This window comes from Nerophis ophidion, linkage group LG04, assembly GCF_033978795.1.
Source record: "Nerophis ophidion isolate RoL-2023_Sa linkage group LG04, RoL_Noph_v1.0, whole genome shotgun sequence".
Classification (NCBI taxonomy): Eukaryota; Metazoa; Chordata; class Actinopteri; order Syngnathiformes; family Syngnathidae; genus Nerophis; species Nerophis ophidion.
In genome coordinates, this window is record NC_084614.1 from 44470134 (window position 1) to 44488217 (window position 18084).

The 18084-nt window shown below is 37.3% G+C and overlaps 1 protein-coding gene across 5 annotated transcripts in view; it reads right to left on the reverse strand.

Annotated features, from left to right (window-relative positions):
* Positions 1–18084, reverse strand: part of uvrag (UV radiation resistance associated gene) — a 207908-nt gene that overhangs the window by 146511 nt on the left and 43313 nt on the right. For all 5 annotated transcript variants that reach the window (XM_061898145.1, XM_061898144.1, XM_061898146.1 and 2 more), the window contains 3 exons: positions 15172–15333; positions 13057–13131; positions 12870–12955 (listed from right to left, as the gene is read on the reverse strand). In XM_061898145.1, the coding sequence (XP_061754129.1) occupies positions 12870–12955; positions 13057–13131; positions 15172–15333 (323 nt within the window). The remainder of the gene's footprint in view (positions 1–12869; positions 12956–13056; positions 13132–15171; positions 15334–18084) is intronic.

The window sequence follows — 18084 nt, forward strand, 5'->3', positions numbered from 1 at the left end:
TAGATAGTACTTTATTGATTCCTTCAGGAGAGTTCCTTCAGGAAAATTAATATTCCAGCAGCAGTGTACAGAGTTGAGATCAATTTAAAAAAAGTAAAAATGTAAGTATATATGTAATGTAGGAACGGGCACATTAATAATAACATTTAATGTTTACGTATTTTGATCATTGTAAGCATTAGGGGCGCCTTAATTTAAAAATCTCATCAAGACGTTTGCTTTATTTCTTCATCAATGATTTCTGCTCGCTGCAGACTTTATGAGCCAACAAACATAATACAACATCACTTACTTGATAAGGTCTGCTGTCACTATGATGCCGACTGAGGAGATGTTCACATCATCCCGTTTAGATGAAGAATTAATAGGGATGTAATGTTATCAAAATCTCATGGTAAAATATTATCATGGGAGTAAGACAACGATACTAGATTATCACTGTTATAAGACCACAAAATGTATTGTGGAATTGTCCAAAAAAGACTTGGTAAAAATGCCATAGTGTGTAAAATGAAGTGGCAGGAATGTTTAGGATAAACACACCTACAAACATAATTGCAAACATTTTTCTTCATATACATTTATTACTACAAACATGTATTTTTAAATGCAAAGATTTGTGCTGAAATATCCACTGTTTCAAGCTAATATCTGACAATTATACATTTTAATAATGTAAAAATCTCTAAAATGTATGTTAAACGTCGCTGGCTGTAAATATACTTTCCAGGGGATGGTTTATAAACTAGTTTCTCATATTTCCAGGGGTGTGTAGAGTCTGTACTCCGAACGGACGCTTTTCCTCCGCGGCCGTATGCCATGACCCAATCGTGTCGCCTTGTAAACGCTCGAGAAAAAAAGTGGCACTTTCGTACGCAGCCCTCAGTCAATGAGATTATGTAATCACCAGGGTTTGTTTGTGTGTTAGCAACAAAACTCAAAATGTTATGGATGGACTTTTGAAGAAATGTTCAAGAAATGTCCTTAAAAACAAAATCCTCTTATCTACTCTGAGTCTGGTCACAATTCTCAGAGGATAATGGGATATGTTTATTTTTTGACAGGCCAATGCAAAACTGCCAATAGAATACTATACACACTAAATTTTCGTTTGATACTGTTAAAGGTCACAACATTTTTGTGATGATTTTGAAATAAGTCCAAACAAGTTTTTTTTTGTGTGTGTCTTTTTCGTCATCTCCGGGTCTAAGTTGAATGTCAATGTTTACCAACATCTCGGTTAATGACTACAACCTTCTACTACCCAGGTGAGAACCATGATTTATAATTGAATTTCAGCAGCTCACCGGCTCAGTATGTTAATATAACAGCGAGTTAGCTCTCCGTGATGACGGCACTACTAAAAATAGTCCGTCTGCGTTAGCGCTTATAATAACAATATTGCTAATACTTCATTAATATTCAGGTCAACCATGTAAATGGTGTATTGCTGATGGTTTTTGGGTGTTTTTAGGGTTTTTATGGGCGCAATGGCCCTGCAATGAGGTGGCGACTTGTTCAGGGTGTACCCCGCCTACTGCCCGAATGCAGCTGAGATAGGAGCCAGTGACCCCCCCGCGACCCCAAAAGGGACAAGTGGTAGGAAATGGATGGATGGATGGGCGCAATGCAGTACCCCTATTAGCTGCATTGGCAGCCATAAAAACATGTGAATGACAGGCAAAATAAATAAAAACAAGTGCAGTTCCTCTTTAGGATTAAGATGTCCCGCACAGCCATATTTGTTTACACTGTTAGGTACGGTAAACGTAAAGGAAGTTAAGATATCCTAGAAGGTAAGAGCGCTTGATTTGTTCACCCTAAACCAAAATAAGGGTAATCTTGCTCGTTATTGGAGCCATTTTTAATGTTACCAAATTACCGGTGTGACGTCATAACTTCTAATATCATGTACTGTATTTTGTTTGACATTTTTCTTTTAAATAAAACTACCAAAATAAATATTTTTTTTCAGTCAAAAAAATGCTTAAAAAGAATGTTTAAATACACAAATGTGATTATCATGACCATGTTAATATTATTTTATATTTGTGTTAATAAAACACAATAAAATAAAACTTGGCTTCTCAATACAGTCACAAAATAATGACTCTTTGAATTAATATTTAATACAATTTTAACATTGTACTGAATAAATAAATAATTTAATAAATAAATTACTTTGAATTGCCTTTTGTTTCATTTAAAAGTTTATATGGAATAAAATTTACCATTTTATTTAAATAATTCTATATAAAATACAACATCAAAATTCAGGCCAATATTTGAAAAAAATATCTTATTAAAGAGCATGTAACATGATAAAATGTTGGTGTTTTTGTGGGTCCAGCAAGAATACATTTGAAAATAAACTTTAATTGAGAACCTTGATTTGAGATACTTTGTTATGATCTCTGTCGCAGAATCAATTACTGTATTTTTCAGATTATAAGTCGCAGTTTTTTTCATAGTTTGGCCAGGGGTGCGACATATACTCAGGAGTGACTTATGTGTGAAATTATTAACACATTACCGTAAAATATCAAATAATATTACTTAGCTCATTCTTGTAAGAGACTAGACGTATAAGATTTCATGGGATTTAGCAATTAGGAGTGACAGATTGTTTGGTAAACGTATAGCATGTTCTATACGTTATGTTTTTTGAATGACTCTTACTGTACCATAATATGTTACATTAACATACCAGGCACCTTCTCAGTTGGTTATTTATGCGTCATATAACGTACACTTATTCAGCCTGTTCACTATTCTTTAATTATTTCAAATTGCCTTTCAAATGTCTATTCTTGGTGTTGTGCTTTATCACATACATTTCCCCAAAAATGCGACTTATACTCCAGTGCGACTTTATGTTTTTTTTTTTTCCTTCTTTATTATGCATTTTCGGCAGGTGCGACTTATACTACGAAAAATACGGTAAACTCCGAAGCCGAGGTATCACTGTAGTCTGTTTGCCAGAGTATCATTCTGCGTAATTAAGAGCCCAACAAAAATATCCCATTTGTTGCTGACTCAGTCTGTGCTTTTTTTTTGTTTGTTTGTTTGTTTGGTTTGATTGTTTTCATTGAGCAGGACGGCAAAATAACCCACTATGGTGCCAAATAGGTCATGGTCTGTTAGGGCTGGACTCAAATGACACAACTGTGTCTGCAGTAACAATACTAAAGAAAAGCGAATCCACATGCTAAACACAAAGTACAAAACAATGACGAGACTCAATATACAGGTTATGATCACAATGAAGTAATGAACTTGTGTAGTTGTAATGACTATGTGGTGCTTAAAGACCCTTCTGATTAGTGATTAAGGTACATTCCGTTGACTTCGGAAGTTGGAAGTCGGAGCTGAGAATGACGTCACAGCCAAATTGTGAGCGTTTCAGTTCCACAGGTCGGAAATTAAGATGGTCACATCCACAAAAGCTATTTTTGCTCTTACCTTGTCTGAACATGAACAACTTAAGAGAAAATATGCATTCTTTCTGCAACCTTAAAACACGGTGGATAAAGAACACAGATGCCATTACTAGCGATGTAGAATACGCAGTTGATATCACATGAAAAAAAATGTTTACACTACCACATCTAAGCGTCTAACAATGGCTGATTTAAAGCAACAACAACTAATCAGAAGTGACAACAGATATTATAGAAGCATACAGTATATCATTGTTTTCATTCAGATCAGCCATCTTTGAATCCAACTGTGGTGAGAATTATTCGACTTTACATGTCGAAAATCCTACCTTGAGGGGCGATTCAGTTGAAATTCAAACTAGGAATTCGTAAATTCCGACTTCCCAGGACAAATGAACGCACCATTACAGACAGCTGTACACCATAGCCTCCTCAGAAAGGAGTGACAGGAATGCATTTAGAACAGATGTAACAAAATAAGAGCCCAAAGCAGAATCAACAGAAAACGACACAAATAGCAAACCCTGTCATGGGGAGCATGTCAAAAGTAGCAAGTGTCAGCACTTTGATTAAAAAGGTAAGAAACATTACGTAATAGGGTTTTATGCTACCAATTTCATTATCGATTATCCATCACCGTCCGCAATACAAGTACACCAGTATTTTTTTTTATATTGAGTGCCATTGACAGCTTAACAATATCAATTAAATAGTCAACTAGTTACTTTTTTTGTATTACATACAATTGATTGACCAATACAAAGTCAATAGGACCCAATAAATAAAAGTAAAAACGACTATCAACTACTCATTTAAATCCTTGAGGGTGTGTGCCCTCAAACTACTGTGTACAGGTAATTTTTCTCAGAGTTTGTAAACATTACAAAAAATGACAACAAAAAAAATATTTAGTAAAAATAAAAATATTTATCTTGTCACTAGTATTTTTGGGATCAATCCGTCATACCCTTACGTTCCATGTGCACCAAGCACACAGGGCACAACGGTTGATGTTATAGTATGGTTTCTGTAGACTCTAATTAATCTATCATACATTCCTGACTAAAAGCTGGTACTTTTTTCCTACACTTTGAATTCTGAGGCTTATAAAACGGTGCAGCTTTTACTTTGCTGACAGCCATAATGCAAATAGTTTTGTTTTTTTAAAACGAGCGAAGACACTGAAATGGTGTGTTATTGTTTATGCTACGGCCCTAGTTTTATGATGAGTTTGCTTAGTGCAGGTGCTGCAGTTCCCTCCAGTTTAGAACTTTAAACTGGAAGTACAATTGCCATTCTGTTTTCTAGCCTTCCATAACCATCTACGCATATTGATTCTTTTTTAATCTCTCCAAGCAACATTTGTATGTTTTACAGTACAACTAAAACAATTCTCACAAACTAAACTGTCCCATATAACACATTTACAAGTGTCTGTGTTAGTATTATTAACTTACAATGGCATTTCTTTTGTATTGTTTCAGGTTTGCAAATTCCTCAGTCAATTCACCAAGATGTCACTGAGGAGTTAGTTTAATGTAATAATAGCCATCCATCCATCCATCTTCTTCCGCTTATCCGAGGTCGGGTCGCGGGGGCAGCAGCCTAAACAGGGAAGCCCAGACTTCCCTCTTCCCGGGGGATCCCGAGGCGTTCCCAAGCCAGCCGGGAGACATAGTCTTCCCAACGTGTCCTGGGTCTTCCCCGTGGCCTCCTACCGGTTGGACGTGCCCTAAACACCTCCCTAGGGGCGTTCGGGTGGCATCCTGACCAGATGCCCGAATCACCTCATCTGTCTCCTCTCGATGTGGAGGAGCAGCGGCTTTCGGCACTTAGCATCAAGGGTTGGATTTGGGAGTTAAATCACCCAAAATTATTTCCAGGCACGGCCACCGCTGTCGCCCACTGCTCCCCTCACCTCCCAGGAGGTGATCAAGGGTGATCGGTCAAATGCAGAGAATAATTTTGCCACACCTAGTGTGTGTGTGACTATCATTGGTACTTTAACTTGAACATCATCTGCAAAAAGCAGAGACCTAATCCTGCAGCCACCAAACCGGATCCCCTTAAACTATAATTGTTCTCTCTAAAATCTGATTTGTGTTCATATTTTTGGCTGGTCTGTATTTCTTATGGGAAAACTGTTTCAGTTTCTGTACAAATCGGTTCTCCTCTGAAATGTCCCTAAAATGTGTGTATGTTGTCCCATGGACCACTTCGTATTATTAGCTTTCGCTGTCATTGTAAAGGACGTTTAATGTGTCCAGACAAGCATACATCTGGAACATGTGTCTTTCTTTGAATTCAGAGAGTTTTGCAAAAGGACTGAGGGGCTGCTGGCAGTATAACTTTGGAAGTTTTTCTTTTTTATTCTTCCTTTTAATCATGTCTGATATCTATCTAAACTATGTGCGCACACAGCAAGCATTACCATAGCAACATCGAATATCAATGGAAATACAAATGTAAAAAAATGTTTTTGTTTCATTATTGGTTTTGCAGGACACAACCGGACCCTTCGCTCTAGTGCGCAGTGCACGCGCTCCCTCTTTGTCTCTTTACTCGCCAAGTCATTCACTTAAGTCACACATAAAATGTGTTTTACCTTTTACATGGCTTATCTGTGTACATGTATCCATAGTTTTGTTTTAGTACTTAATTAATACTTGTATTTTTTTAAAAGCACAGACCAGGAGTGGGAACAACAAATCATGAATAATTTAACATAATGTCAGTACAACTTTATGATCTAATATAACCTAATTGTTGATTATTGCAGAATTTAAGTAAGATGGAAAATTGTACATTTTTCTTTGAGCGCAATAAGAAACGCCCATTGTGTTTAATGCCTTTTAATTTATATTTTAACCTTGTAAAATAGTTTTTTGACTGTGAGTGTTTAATGTATTGTATGGTTTTCTGTTAATAATAAAATGAAGCACAGATGTATATTTGCTCTTTAATAACAGTTCCCAAAATTCTGTGTACGTCAAGGCTGGTTTTAAAGATAATGTACATGTCATTGAACGTCTGAAGCAGGGGTCGGCAACCCGCGGCTCCGGAGCCGCATGCGGCTCTTTGGCCACTCTGATGTGGCTCAGCTGCATAATCGCCGACCCCCCCGATTATTTTGGAAGGTTTCTGGATTTTGGTGCCTCTCCCGGAAATCACCCGGGGCTATTCTCCGATTTTCACCCGGACGACAATATTGAGAGCGTGCCGTGATGGCTATTTTTTTAACGTCCTCTACAACATGTCATCGCGCCCGCTTTTACACGAAGCTATCTGCGTGCCGGCCGGACGCATGCATTTCGCTGCTTCTGTCATCACACGTACGAGATTGCAAGGCATACTTGGTCAACAGCCATAAGGGTTACACTGACGGTTGAAATATAAACAACTTTAACACTCTTACAGTGCGCCACACTGTGAACCCAAACCAAACAAAAATGACAAACACATTTCGGGAGAACATCCTCAAAGTAACACAACATGAACAGAACACAACAAATACCCAGCATCCCATGCATCCCTAACTCTTCCTGGCTACATTATACACACCTGCCCCCCCAACCCCACCCACCTCAACCGATGCACGGAGAGAGGGGGGGGGTGTATAATGTAGCCAGGAAGAGTTAGGGATGCATGGGATTATGGCTATTTGTTGTGTTCTGTTTATGTTGTCTTACAGTGAGTATTTTCTCCCGAAATGTGTTTGTCAATCTTGTTTGGTGTGGGTTCACAGTGTGGCGCATATTAGTAAGAGTGTTAAAGTTGTTTAGCTATTGCTGCTTTTTTCAGGCTTCTGATTGGACAATATGTGCATGACAGCAGGTGTGCTTGTTTGTGTGTAGACATACAAACTTATGAAACTACACTTGTGTGGACAGATATTGTTTCAACCCCAAATATGTGTTTTTGAAATTCTCCATGTTCGTGTGGACATGGCCTTAGCCACAACTCTGCGAAGTAATCACACCATCATTAGGAATGTATATCAAGTACCACCGGTAAGTGTTTGTACTGTTATCTAATTGGATTGGTCGTTTTAGATTCTGAACTAATGATACTGCTTCCGGCATTTTTTTTTTTCCAGCTGATTGTCATAATTATGACAGGCTGTCACATTCGGTTCAGGTGCCGCTGCATACACATAACATTTTAGATTGTATTAACTATAAATAAGCAACACCACACAAAATTATGTAACACAACATTTCATCCTCAAAAGTTTCACGTGAAGACCACTTATATGGGAACCTCCCTTTTTTTTTTTTTTATTTTGCCCGCCGTTCACAATCATTATGAAAGATGTGACAACGGATGTATTTTTGTAAAGCATTTGAAAAAGTAAATACATAAGTATTTGAACTTCTACATTGAAGCTGCTGTTTAGTTTTCATGGTGGCAGTTCATTGGATCTTGCACTTGTGTGTTATAACACCTCTACTTAATGCACTGCTTGCTTTTCTCTGTATTTAATTGTTGCTAATAGAGCAAACCACAGTAAATACCTGGTAGCGTTTCCAAAAGTGTTTTGTTTGCATCTTCTTTTAAGTTTGTGGATTGCAATGTCTTAAAATTGATTATTCTAATATGTGCTCATAATTATTGTAGGCAGTGCCTGTTTTGTATTAGGTCTATTTAAAAAACACAACAAACATATTATACATTTAATTTTCTTTTCACTATGCAAAGCTTCCATCTGCATCGAATTGCATTTAATCGCATTGTAATGTTTTATAAAGTATTGTTAGTTAATCGTATCATAACCAATGTATCGAGATTAATATTGAATCGCCATTTAAGGTAGAGATCTACATTCCCTATACATACATACATACACACACACACACACACACACACACACACATATACATATATATATATATATATATATATATATATATACATACATATACATATACACACACACATACACATTATTAATTTATAAAGTAAGAAGAAAAAAGTATGCATATTTTTTTTTAACTTAATCACATCCTAGAACCAACTCAATGCACAATATGCAATAAAATACAGTTAAAAGGTACAAAATAGGTACAGTGGTACCTCAGTTTCCATTGGTAGTCCTTCCAAAATGTCAGATAAAAAAAAATGTATCGTATGAAAAAAATACACAAAATAATTGTACAGAAAATAAACATTAGACAATGCATGTAATAATTTTGCAGCGTCAGGGTGTTGATATCAACACAACAAGCTACTCAGAAGCAACTAAAGGAACATGAAGAACAAAGATAGACAAACACGGCTGGAGGTAGACTTTGTGCAGAATGTTGTGGGGTCGCTGGTCTCCATTTAAGAGATACGCCCTGACCACTTCAAAATAAAGCAGTTCACTTCAAATGGCTTTAGTCTGTTTCTTGGCAAAAAGTACAAAAGGCTTGTGACACATCCAGAAAACCGTATTTAGTTCTAAAACTCTCTGAAAGTGTTACTGGAGACTGTCATAAGGACATTAATGATCTAATTAGTCTTATCTTATTTTGGTAGTAATCACCCATTGCCTAATCAAAATTGTGTTTAATTAAAAAAGTATAATATCAGGCTACGTTATGCAGAGGTTTTTCCTGCGGAAAGCCTTGTAATTACTGAAAATAGTGCTCAGGTTTTATAGACACAAAAAAAAAAACTTAAGTTGACATTCTTGACTGGTGGTTTCTCCAAGGATCCCAATAATAAGTAGCTAACTCTCTCTAGTGGTCTTACTCTTAACTGCATCTACCTGTCAAGCACTGACATCACCATGAAAATTTGAATTACACCTTTAAAAAGGAGTGGATACTAAAAGTAAAAAGGAAAATTATTTCTGTTTTAAAGCAGTGCTTCACAAGTCTCAAGAAGGATAATACAGTGTTGGTCATCAAGTACTAAATACTATAGCACTAATCTCTAAGGCACATACCTCAAAATATGTTTACTAATAAACGAATAACATGTTTCAAGTACATCATGTTTAACATTTAAGACTTCCATATTAAGAGTATATAAAGGCATGGGCCACCTACAGTAAAAAAAAAACAACTAATCATACAAAACTGTATTTGACAGCCTATTAAAGCCTAACAGTTCAACAGCTTTAAAATTAGATTTAATGGCAACAAATTAGCTTTTGGGAATCATCAAACTTCCCAAAAATTAGCTGGTTTACCTAACACACTGTGTCTTTCAAAGGAAGCCATATCTTGTGATAATCACATGACTGTAACATAACAACACCCTCCAAAATCTTTCCTATACATCACTTTGGACTTAATAAGTTCAGGTCGTGCAAAAAACTTTATAGCACACATTTTAACACTTGTTTACATGAATTGATAAAAGGGATGTCCCAATTTGAGAAAGATATCCATCCAATGTCGTCAAAAAATAATTGGATTATGTTCGCTAACATGTTTTGTAAAATGTCAAGATATAAACGCTCTGATACAAGCAGCATGTTTACCTGTGCAAAGCTGGAGAACCAGTTAACATCTAAATGTGCTTCAATAAGCACAAAGTTGGTCTTTTTTTGTATTTTAGTCAAGTCATTCACAAAGGGTGACCATGGTAGGCTACAAGGTACCGTATTTTCCGCACTATATGGCGCACCGGATTATAAGGCGCATAGAATAGACGATATAGTAGAGGCTGGGGTTACGTTATGCATCCTTTAGATGGAGCTGCGCTAAAGGGAATGTCAACAAAACAGTCAGATAGGTCAGTCAAACTTTATTGATGGATTACAAACCAGCGTTCTGACAACTCCGTTCACTCCCAAAATGAATAAACAGCTGTTTTATTATTTTCCCCGATTCAATAAACACGTAAAAAACAGTCTGACACTGTTACAGTAAATCAAAAATGTGCGGCAGCAGTGTTTATGGATCTAACTAAAGCATTTGACACAATCAATCACAATATTTTAATCAAAAAACTAGAACGATATGGCATCAGAGGGTTAGTCTTAAACTGGATAAGAAGTTATCTAACGAACAGGAAACAATATGTGAAACTCGGTGAACACACTTCTACAATGCTAAAAATAACCTGTGGTGTACCTCAGGGATCAATACTAGGACCTAAACTATTCAATCTCTATATAAATGACATTTGTCAAGTTACAAATGATTTAAAGTTAGTATTATTTGCGGATGATACAACAGTGTTTTGTTCAGGAGAGAACACACAGAAGATAATACAAATAGTAACAAAAGAAATGAAGAAATTAAAAAAATGGTTCGACAAAAACAGACTATCATTGAATCTCAGTAAAACTAAAACAATGCCATTTGGTAATAGTAGTAGAGAAAGTCAAACACAAATACAAATAGACGGAATAGAAATTGAAAGAGTAAAGGAAACCAACTTTCTAGGTATAATGATTGATGATAAATTGAACTGGAAATCTCATTTAAAAATATACAACATAAAGTAGCAAGAAACACGTTAATAATGAATAAAGCCAAATATGTCCTATACCAAAAATCACTTTATATTCTCTACTGCTCACTAGTGTTACCATATCTGAGTTATTGTGCAGAAATATGGGGAAATAATTACAAAAGTACACTTCATTCACTAACAGTGTTACAAAAAAGATCAGTTAAAATAATACATAATGTTGGATATAGAGAACATACAAATCCTTTATTTATTGAATCAAAGATACTGAAATTCCACGACATAGAGAATTTGCAAACAGCTAAAATTATACACAAAGCAAACTATAACCTGCTTCCCAAGAATACACAACAATTCTTCTCAACAAAAGAGGAGAAATATAATCTTAGCGAAAAATGTAACTTAAAACATTTGTAAGCACCTACAACACTTAAGACCTTCAGTATATCAGTATGTGGAATTAAACTATGGAATGGATTAAGCAAAGCAATCAAAAAATGTACTAATATGATCCACTTCAAGAAACTCTTCAAACTTAAAGTGTTTATAAAGTACAAAAAAGAAGAACCATGATAAACATTCGGAATTTATTCACCCATTCATTCTTTCATTCTCAAAATAATCTTACTTATCTCATCGTATGGAATAAAACTTCAACAATTATTTATTTATTTATTTATTTATTTTTATTGTGATTACTTATGGAGTATATTGTGAATACTTTGAGAACAGGAAGTGAACAAAAGTTTTAGCAACTGTTATGTAAAAGAAAAGGGGTAGGATTAATTAAGCTCTGCTTTTTCCTACTCCTTTTTGAACATATTGAAAAGAGAAACTGGAATTTGTGATGTATTATATTGTATGCTTGCATGTTCCAAATAAACTCAAACTCAAACGTTAGTGATATCACAATATATTAACACTCGAAATAGTGCAAAGCAATAATATATCAATAACTCAACGTTGCTCAAACGATAATTTCACACAACACAACACACAAAATAAACACGTAAAGCTCACTTTATTAAGTTATTCCCCATCCACGAATCCCTCAAACAGTTGGGCGAATACGACATCCAACATTAAACGAGTCAGTGTCGGTGCTGTTAATATTAAATTCTCTCGCTGCTGCTCTATTCCCGTGTTCTACTGTGTGACTGATCGCCTTGAGTTTAAACTCTGCGTGGAAATCGTGTCTCTTATTAGGAGCCATTTTGGGGTCTTTACATAAACACACAGAAACGGCACGCCTCCCGCAGTCATATATCCCAGCATGCATTTACGGGGGAAAATGAAGTCGGCGGCTGCTTGCCGTAGAAGAAGCCCGCTTGTTCTTCTACGGGGGAAAATGAAGTCGGCGGCTGCTTACCGTAGAAGAAGCCTGTTTCTTTTTCTACGGGGGAAAATTAAGTTGGCGGCTGCTTATCGTAGAAGAAGAAGCGCATTTCTTCTTCTACAGGGGAAAATTACGTCGGTGGCTGCTTACCGTAGTTGCGAGACCTGTTGTGTCTCAATATTGGTCCATATATAGGGCGCACCGGATTATAAAGCGCACTGTCAGTTTATGAGAAAATCTGAAGTTTTTAGGTGCGCCTTATAGTGCGGAAAATACGGTACTCGGAGATAGCAGCTCCCAAACAGCTAAGCACACAATAGCACACAAGCTGGACATATGTAATAAGTCTCTGGAATATTCAACCTACTGTGACATGAACTTAGCTTAATAAATTATTGTGACCACTAGGTGTCACCCAAAAAATTAAAACACCACTTCAACTTAAAGAAAGCAGCTGTCATTCCAAACAACTTTGTGTTTTTATTGCCTAGCATTGTTTTCGGTTTGACAAATTTAACTTGATCAAACGTTTTCTAAACATTGCACACTACAAAATATATATGATTTCTGTCGATATCATAGCGGACCAATGTCAGTATCGGCCAATGCGCAAGGTAAAAGTTTCAGTAGGTTAAAAGAAGAACAAAATAATATGAGAGCAGTGAGTGTAAGTCAATAGAGCTTACCTGAGCAAAGAGAAGACACTGTAGGAATTCCTCACTGAGCTTTGGTCAACATGAAGTAGACTGTTTTTCTTCCGCTCTGACTGATCCTGCAACAAGAACATGTCAGCAATACAGCACACAGCGTGACACAGGTGTATGTTCACGCAATTCATCACACAAGAATTCTGGAAATGGACAAACACTGTACCTTCTGATCAAAGTCTGCAGCATAATAACCATCATTCAACCCGAATATGATCTCATTTGGATTCCTGGATCGAATCTGTGGAAAATGCAAAGCAGTTGAAGCTCACAGCAGAAACACAGTTTTAAATGTAAACATAGAGGGGTATTATTATCAAAGTAGAATTGTCTCATATCTGCTTATATATATCAATATGATATTAATACGTATGCATATATTAATAAATATACAAATACAAATGTTTTTGAGATTTTAATATAAATATGCTTGATTTTGTATTTGTATTGAATTTGCATATGTGGATCACTTTTTTGGTTTTGTGTCGATGAGACATTCCTCCCACAAACCAGATGCACAAATAAATGTGACCTAGTTTGAATGCTGCATACCTGAACAACCAGCAGAGGGCACTGCAGCCAGAGCGGTCTCGGTCATAGACATTGTCATAATTTTATTAAATGTATTTATACTATCATTTGGTGCTAAACTAAAGTCCTAGCAAGCTGCTACATTTTTTACTGCCTCTGCCTTTGTCAGTTGATTTATGCAGCACCCAGCATTGTCCCACCCACAGAACCATCTGATTGGTTACACGCAACACGATAACATCCAATCTGTAGTGCGTATTCAGAGCGCATGGAACAGCTAATCAGCATTGCATATTCAAAGCGGTAACAGCCAATCAGCAGTGAGTATTCAGAGCACATTGAGTTAGTGCTCATGGCAGAGGCAGGCAGAGAGGAGAGACGGTGCGGGTTAGCAGAAAGATGTTTAGCAGGTGAGCATAATGCAGCGGACTCTCCCCAAATAATAATAAACACCTAGTGAACTACTAGCAACATCACTATGAGCCCGTTGATGTTCTAGAAATATAAGCGGCAGCTCAGCTTGCTCGCAGTCCTTGAGGTGAAGGCTAATTAGCTTTTAGCGTAGCGTTAGCTTATTTTACAGTGTGTGCGTGCGTGCGTGTGTGTTACGGACAGCAAAGCCCTGTCTGTTTGAGAGAAAGACAAGCATTATAGACCTACTGTTAACAACTAAGTTATTTCACTAAACCTTTTTCTGTGTTAAAGCAGCAAAAAAGGACATTGTTAAAGAGTTTCTGTCTCTGATAGGTAGTATAAAAATGTAACTGCATAAAGCCTACATGAACTTCATGGTGTTCAGGGATGAAGTCTCTCCTATTTCTATTGTACTATTTTTTCAGCTATTGTTACATTAATCATTAGTAATGTAGCAGCCTAGGTTTGAATGGCAGGGTCCCTGCTATCACACATGTTGATAAAAATATAACATTTACATAATAAAAATCAACTACAGGCTTCCCAAATGTTGTAATTAATTAAGAATGATGAGTTGAGCATATGTCAGCATGTGGCCTAACTTTTAACTCTTTTTTTCAAACGCTTATTGCAAACCCTTATATACATTAAGTCATTAATTTGACTTTGTCATTATTTTGTCTTAGTAAGTCAATATTTACTATGTCACTAGGTCAAAATAATGACATACTTAGTATCTCAGGTTTACTTTACGGAAAAAATATGGAGATATATACATGTGACGAAGCCGCCCTACTTACTTACACTGTTCCACCAAGCACCTTCCCCGTCTGTCCCATCGGGACATGGTCATTAAACTGCATTGAGACATATAAATTTGTATTAGCTAATGCAACGCTAACGTTAGCAAGCTCAGGCCCGTTATGCGTTCTGTCTGTAAAGATGTGGATTGTTTTTGTGAAGAGAACTCAGGGCATTTTGCATACAATGCATATATTGCTCTAGCTGCAGTGCCCTCTGCTGGTTGTTCAGGAGAGTGTGTAGGTCACATTTATTTGGTTTGTGGGAGGAATGTCTCATTGACAAAAACAAAAAAGCCATCCACAAATGCAAATTCAATACAAATACAAATACAAAATCAAGCATATTTATATTCAAATCTCAAAAATATATTTACAAATACACGTTTATTCATACAAATGTTTTATTTATTTGTATATCACATTTGTATTTGTATATTTATTAATATATGCATATGTATTATTTTTCATATTGATATATATAAGCTGAGACAATTCTACTTCCATATATTATCAATGTCTTGTGTGTGGCTGACCTGCTGTCCCGTGTATCTGACGCCATCCAGGTTGACCTTCCATTCTATGAGGAGCTGGTACTGTTCTTGTTGTCCTCCCCAAATCCTTACCACAAAACAAGAGACTGAGGTATCCAAAAGGTCCGGCAACATACCAAAGTCCAAGCTCCGCCAAGTAGGATTCTTTGAAACACACAAACAGACATAGATAGCGTCAGTAGCACCTTAATGAAATGGTACTACTGCAGATTCATGTTCATGAACATTTTATGGTCCATGACCACCAGCAAATGATGACAAACAACTAGTACTTCTTGTCTATTTTTGACACACAGCTGGCCTAAGGTGATGTGTTGGTCTAGAACAGGGGTGTCAAACGTACGGCCCGCGAACAGCTTTTTTCCGGCCAGCGGGATGGGTTTGCTAAGTATACAAATTAAGCTGAAATTTTTGAATGAAAGAAACAGCTCTTCTAGATCTGTCTACTGGATGTTGCAATAGCAATTCTTTGAATCTCTGTAGATCAGCGGTCGGCAACCCGCGGCTCCGGAGCCGCATGCGGTTTTTAATCACTATGATGTGGCTCAGCTGCATACTTGCCAACCCCCCCATTTTTCCGGGAGGTTTTCCGGATTTCAGTGCCTCTCCCAGAAATCTCCCCAGGATAACATTCTCAGATTTTCACCCGGGAAACAATATTGAGGGCGTGTCGTGATGGCAATGCTTTAAACGTCCTCTAGACCATGTCGTCGCGTCCGCTTTAATACTATGCTATCCGAGTGCCGGCCGGCCTCATCTAACTCAACGCGCAAGCTACTGAAATGCATTCTTGTTCAACAGCCATACAGGTTACACCGAGTGTTGTGATATAAACAACCTTAACACTCTTACTAATATGCGCCATACTATGAACCCACACCAAACAAGAATGACAAACACATTTTGGGAGAACATCCGCACTGTAACAACATAAACACAACAGAACAAATACCCAGAATTCCATGCATCCCTAACTCTTGCGGGCTACATTATACACCCCCTACCACCCCCTTCCCTCTGTGCGTCGGTTGAGGTGGGCGGGGTTGGGAGGGGTGGGGGTTGGTGGTAGCGTGGGTGTATAATGTAGCCCGGAAGAGTTTGAGATACATGGGATTCTGGGTATTTGTTCTGTTGTGTTACAGCGCGGATGTTCACCCCAAATGTGTTTTTCATTCTTGTGTGGTGTGGTTTCACAGTGTGGTGCGTATTAGTAAGAGTGCTAAAGTTGTTTATATCACAACCCTCAGTGTAACCTGTATAGCTGTTGAGCAAGTATGCGTTGCATTTGCTTACGTGTGTCTGCAGAAGCCTCATACAACATGTGAATGGGCTGGTAAGCTGTTTGTTACGGTTGTAGAGGGCGCTAAACGCATTGTCATCATAGCACGCCCTTATTATTGTTGTTTGGGTGAAAACCAGCAGACAGTCGAGAGAATGGTTGCTCTGAAACTCGGTAGTCTCCCGGAAAAATGGAGATAGTTGGCGAATGTGATGTTGTCAAGCGGCATTCAAATAAAACTCGCGGGCCGCACTAATATTACATTTTCATACTAAGGTGCGGGTCGCGTGTCTGAGACCCCTGGTTAATACATAGCACAAAGCAAAAAAAAACGTTGTACACTGTGTTATTTCATTTTAAATTCCAAAAAAATCTTGTGCTCCCATAGTTTTCTTTATTTTGTGAAACGGGTCAAAATGGCTCTTTGAGTGGTAAAGTTTCTCGACCCCTGCTGTAGATGATGGTGCATATGTACAAAATAAACCACATGATGTTAGTACATCAATCGAGGAAAGTGATCAAACTACATACATGGCATACTGTAATTTGATTTAGATATTTTTGTATCTTGATTGATTGAACATGAACACCATTGAGTGGACTGATGAACATTATCACATCATTCATTCAGAAAATATAAATAACGACAAATAAAGATAGAATACTATTAACCGTACCATGTAAGTGTAAAAAAACAACAACATTAATATTTGTACATTTTCAGAATGTGCTTCTTCTATTTTGAAACACAGAAAACAATCTTGAACAGGCTCTACGAACAAGTCAAATGCAAACTAATCACCCAACAATAAGATTAATGGAGATGGAGAAAATATTATCAAGGGATTCTGCTAATGAAGGTGCCAATGTGTCCTACAACTGGTATTGCTCCGATGTCTGTAGCATCAGCCAGCATATCACCACCACAGCAACCGAGTATACCTGCATGCCAGAGCTCTCGGAGCCAGTTTTTGCAAAATGCTCTGGCCCAAGCAAAACAAAGACTCAATTGATGAGAAACTTTCACACATTAAAATGGGTTTTTTCGTGTATATGTTATGTTAAGTGTATTAAAAAAAACTAACTAGATGGCATCATACCTCTGCTTTTTATAACACAGGGATCAGAGAGGTTTTTGACCATGTGTGTCCGTCAAATGTCCATAATGAGCCACATCTATAGTTCGGTGTTGTCAAACGAAAATGATTAAACACAAACAACTGTTAAAGTGCTTGTTTGGAGACTGAAGAGAAATGGGAACCCCTGCACTTCGGCATTCCCATAATTGGGGGCTCGTCTGGAAGAACCAGAATATTTGCATATAATCGAAAAACATGGGCTTAACACACATCTCCAAAAGATGATTGCAATTTAACTGTTCAAGGGGAAGTTGAGACGACGGTGGACAGGAACCAGAACTTCCTGTTAAGCTTTATACGGTCTTGTCTCGCAAGGGGCACTAAAGAGAGTGCCTGAAACCTGCTTAGGTCAGCTAATGACTCAACAGCAAGGCTGACAACATGTGGAGCAGCATCTGTTGTGCATGTTTGCAGAGAAGGTAAGCAGTAGTGCAAAGCTGATTCTACTGACATCTGACTGATGTAGCAAGAAGTAGA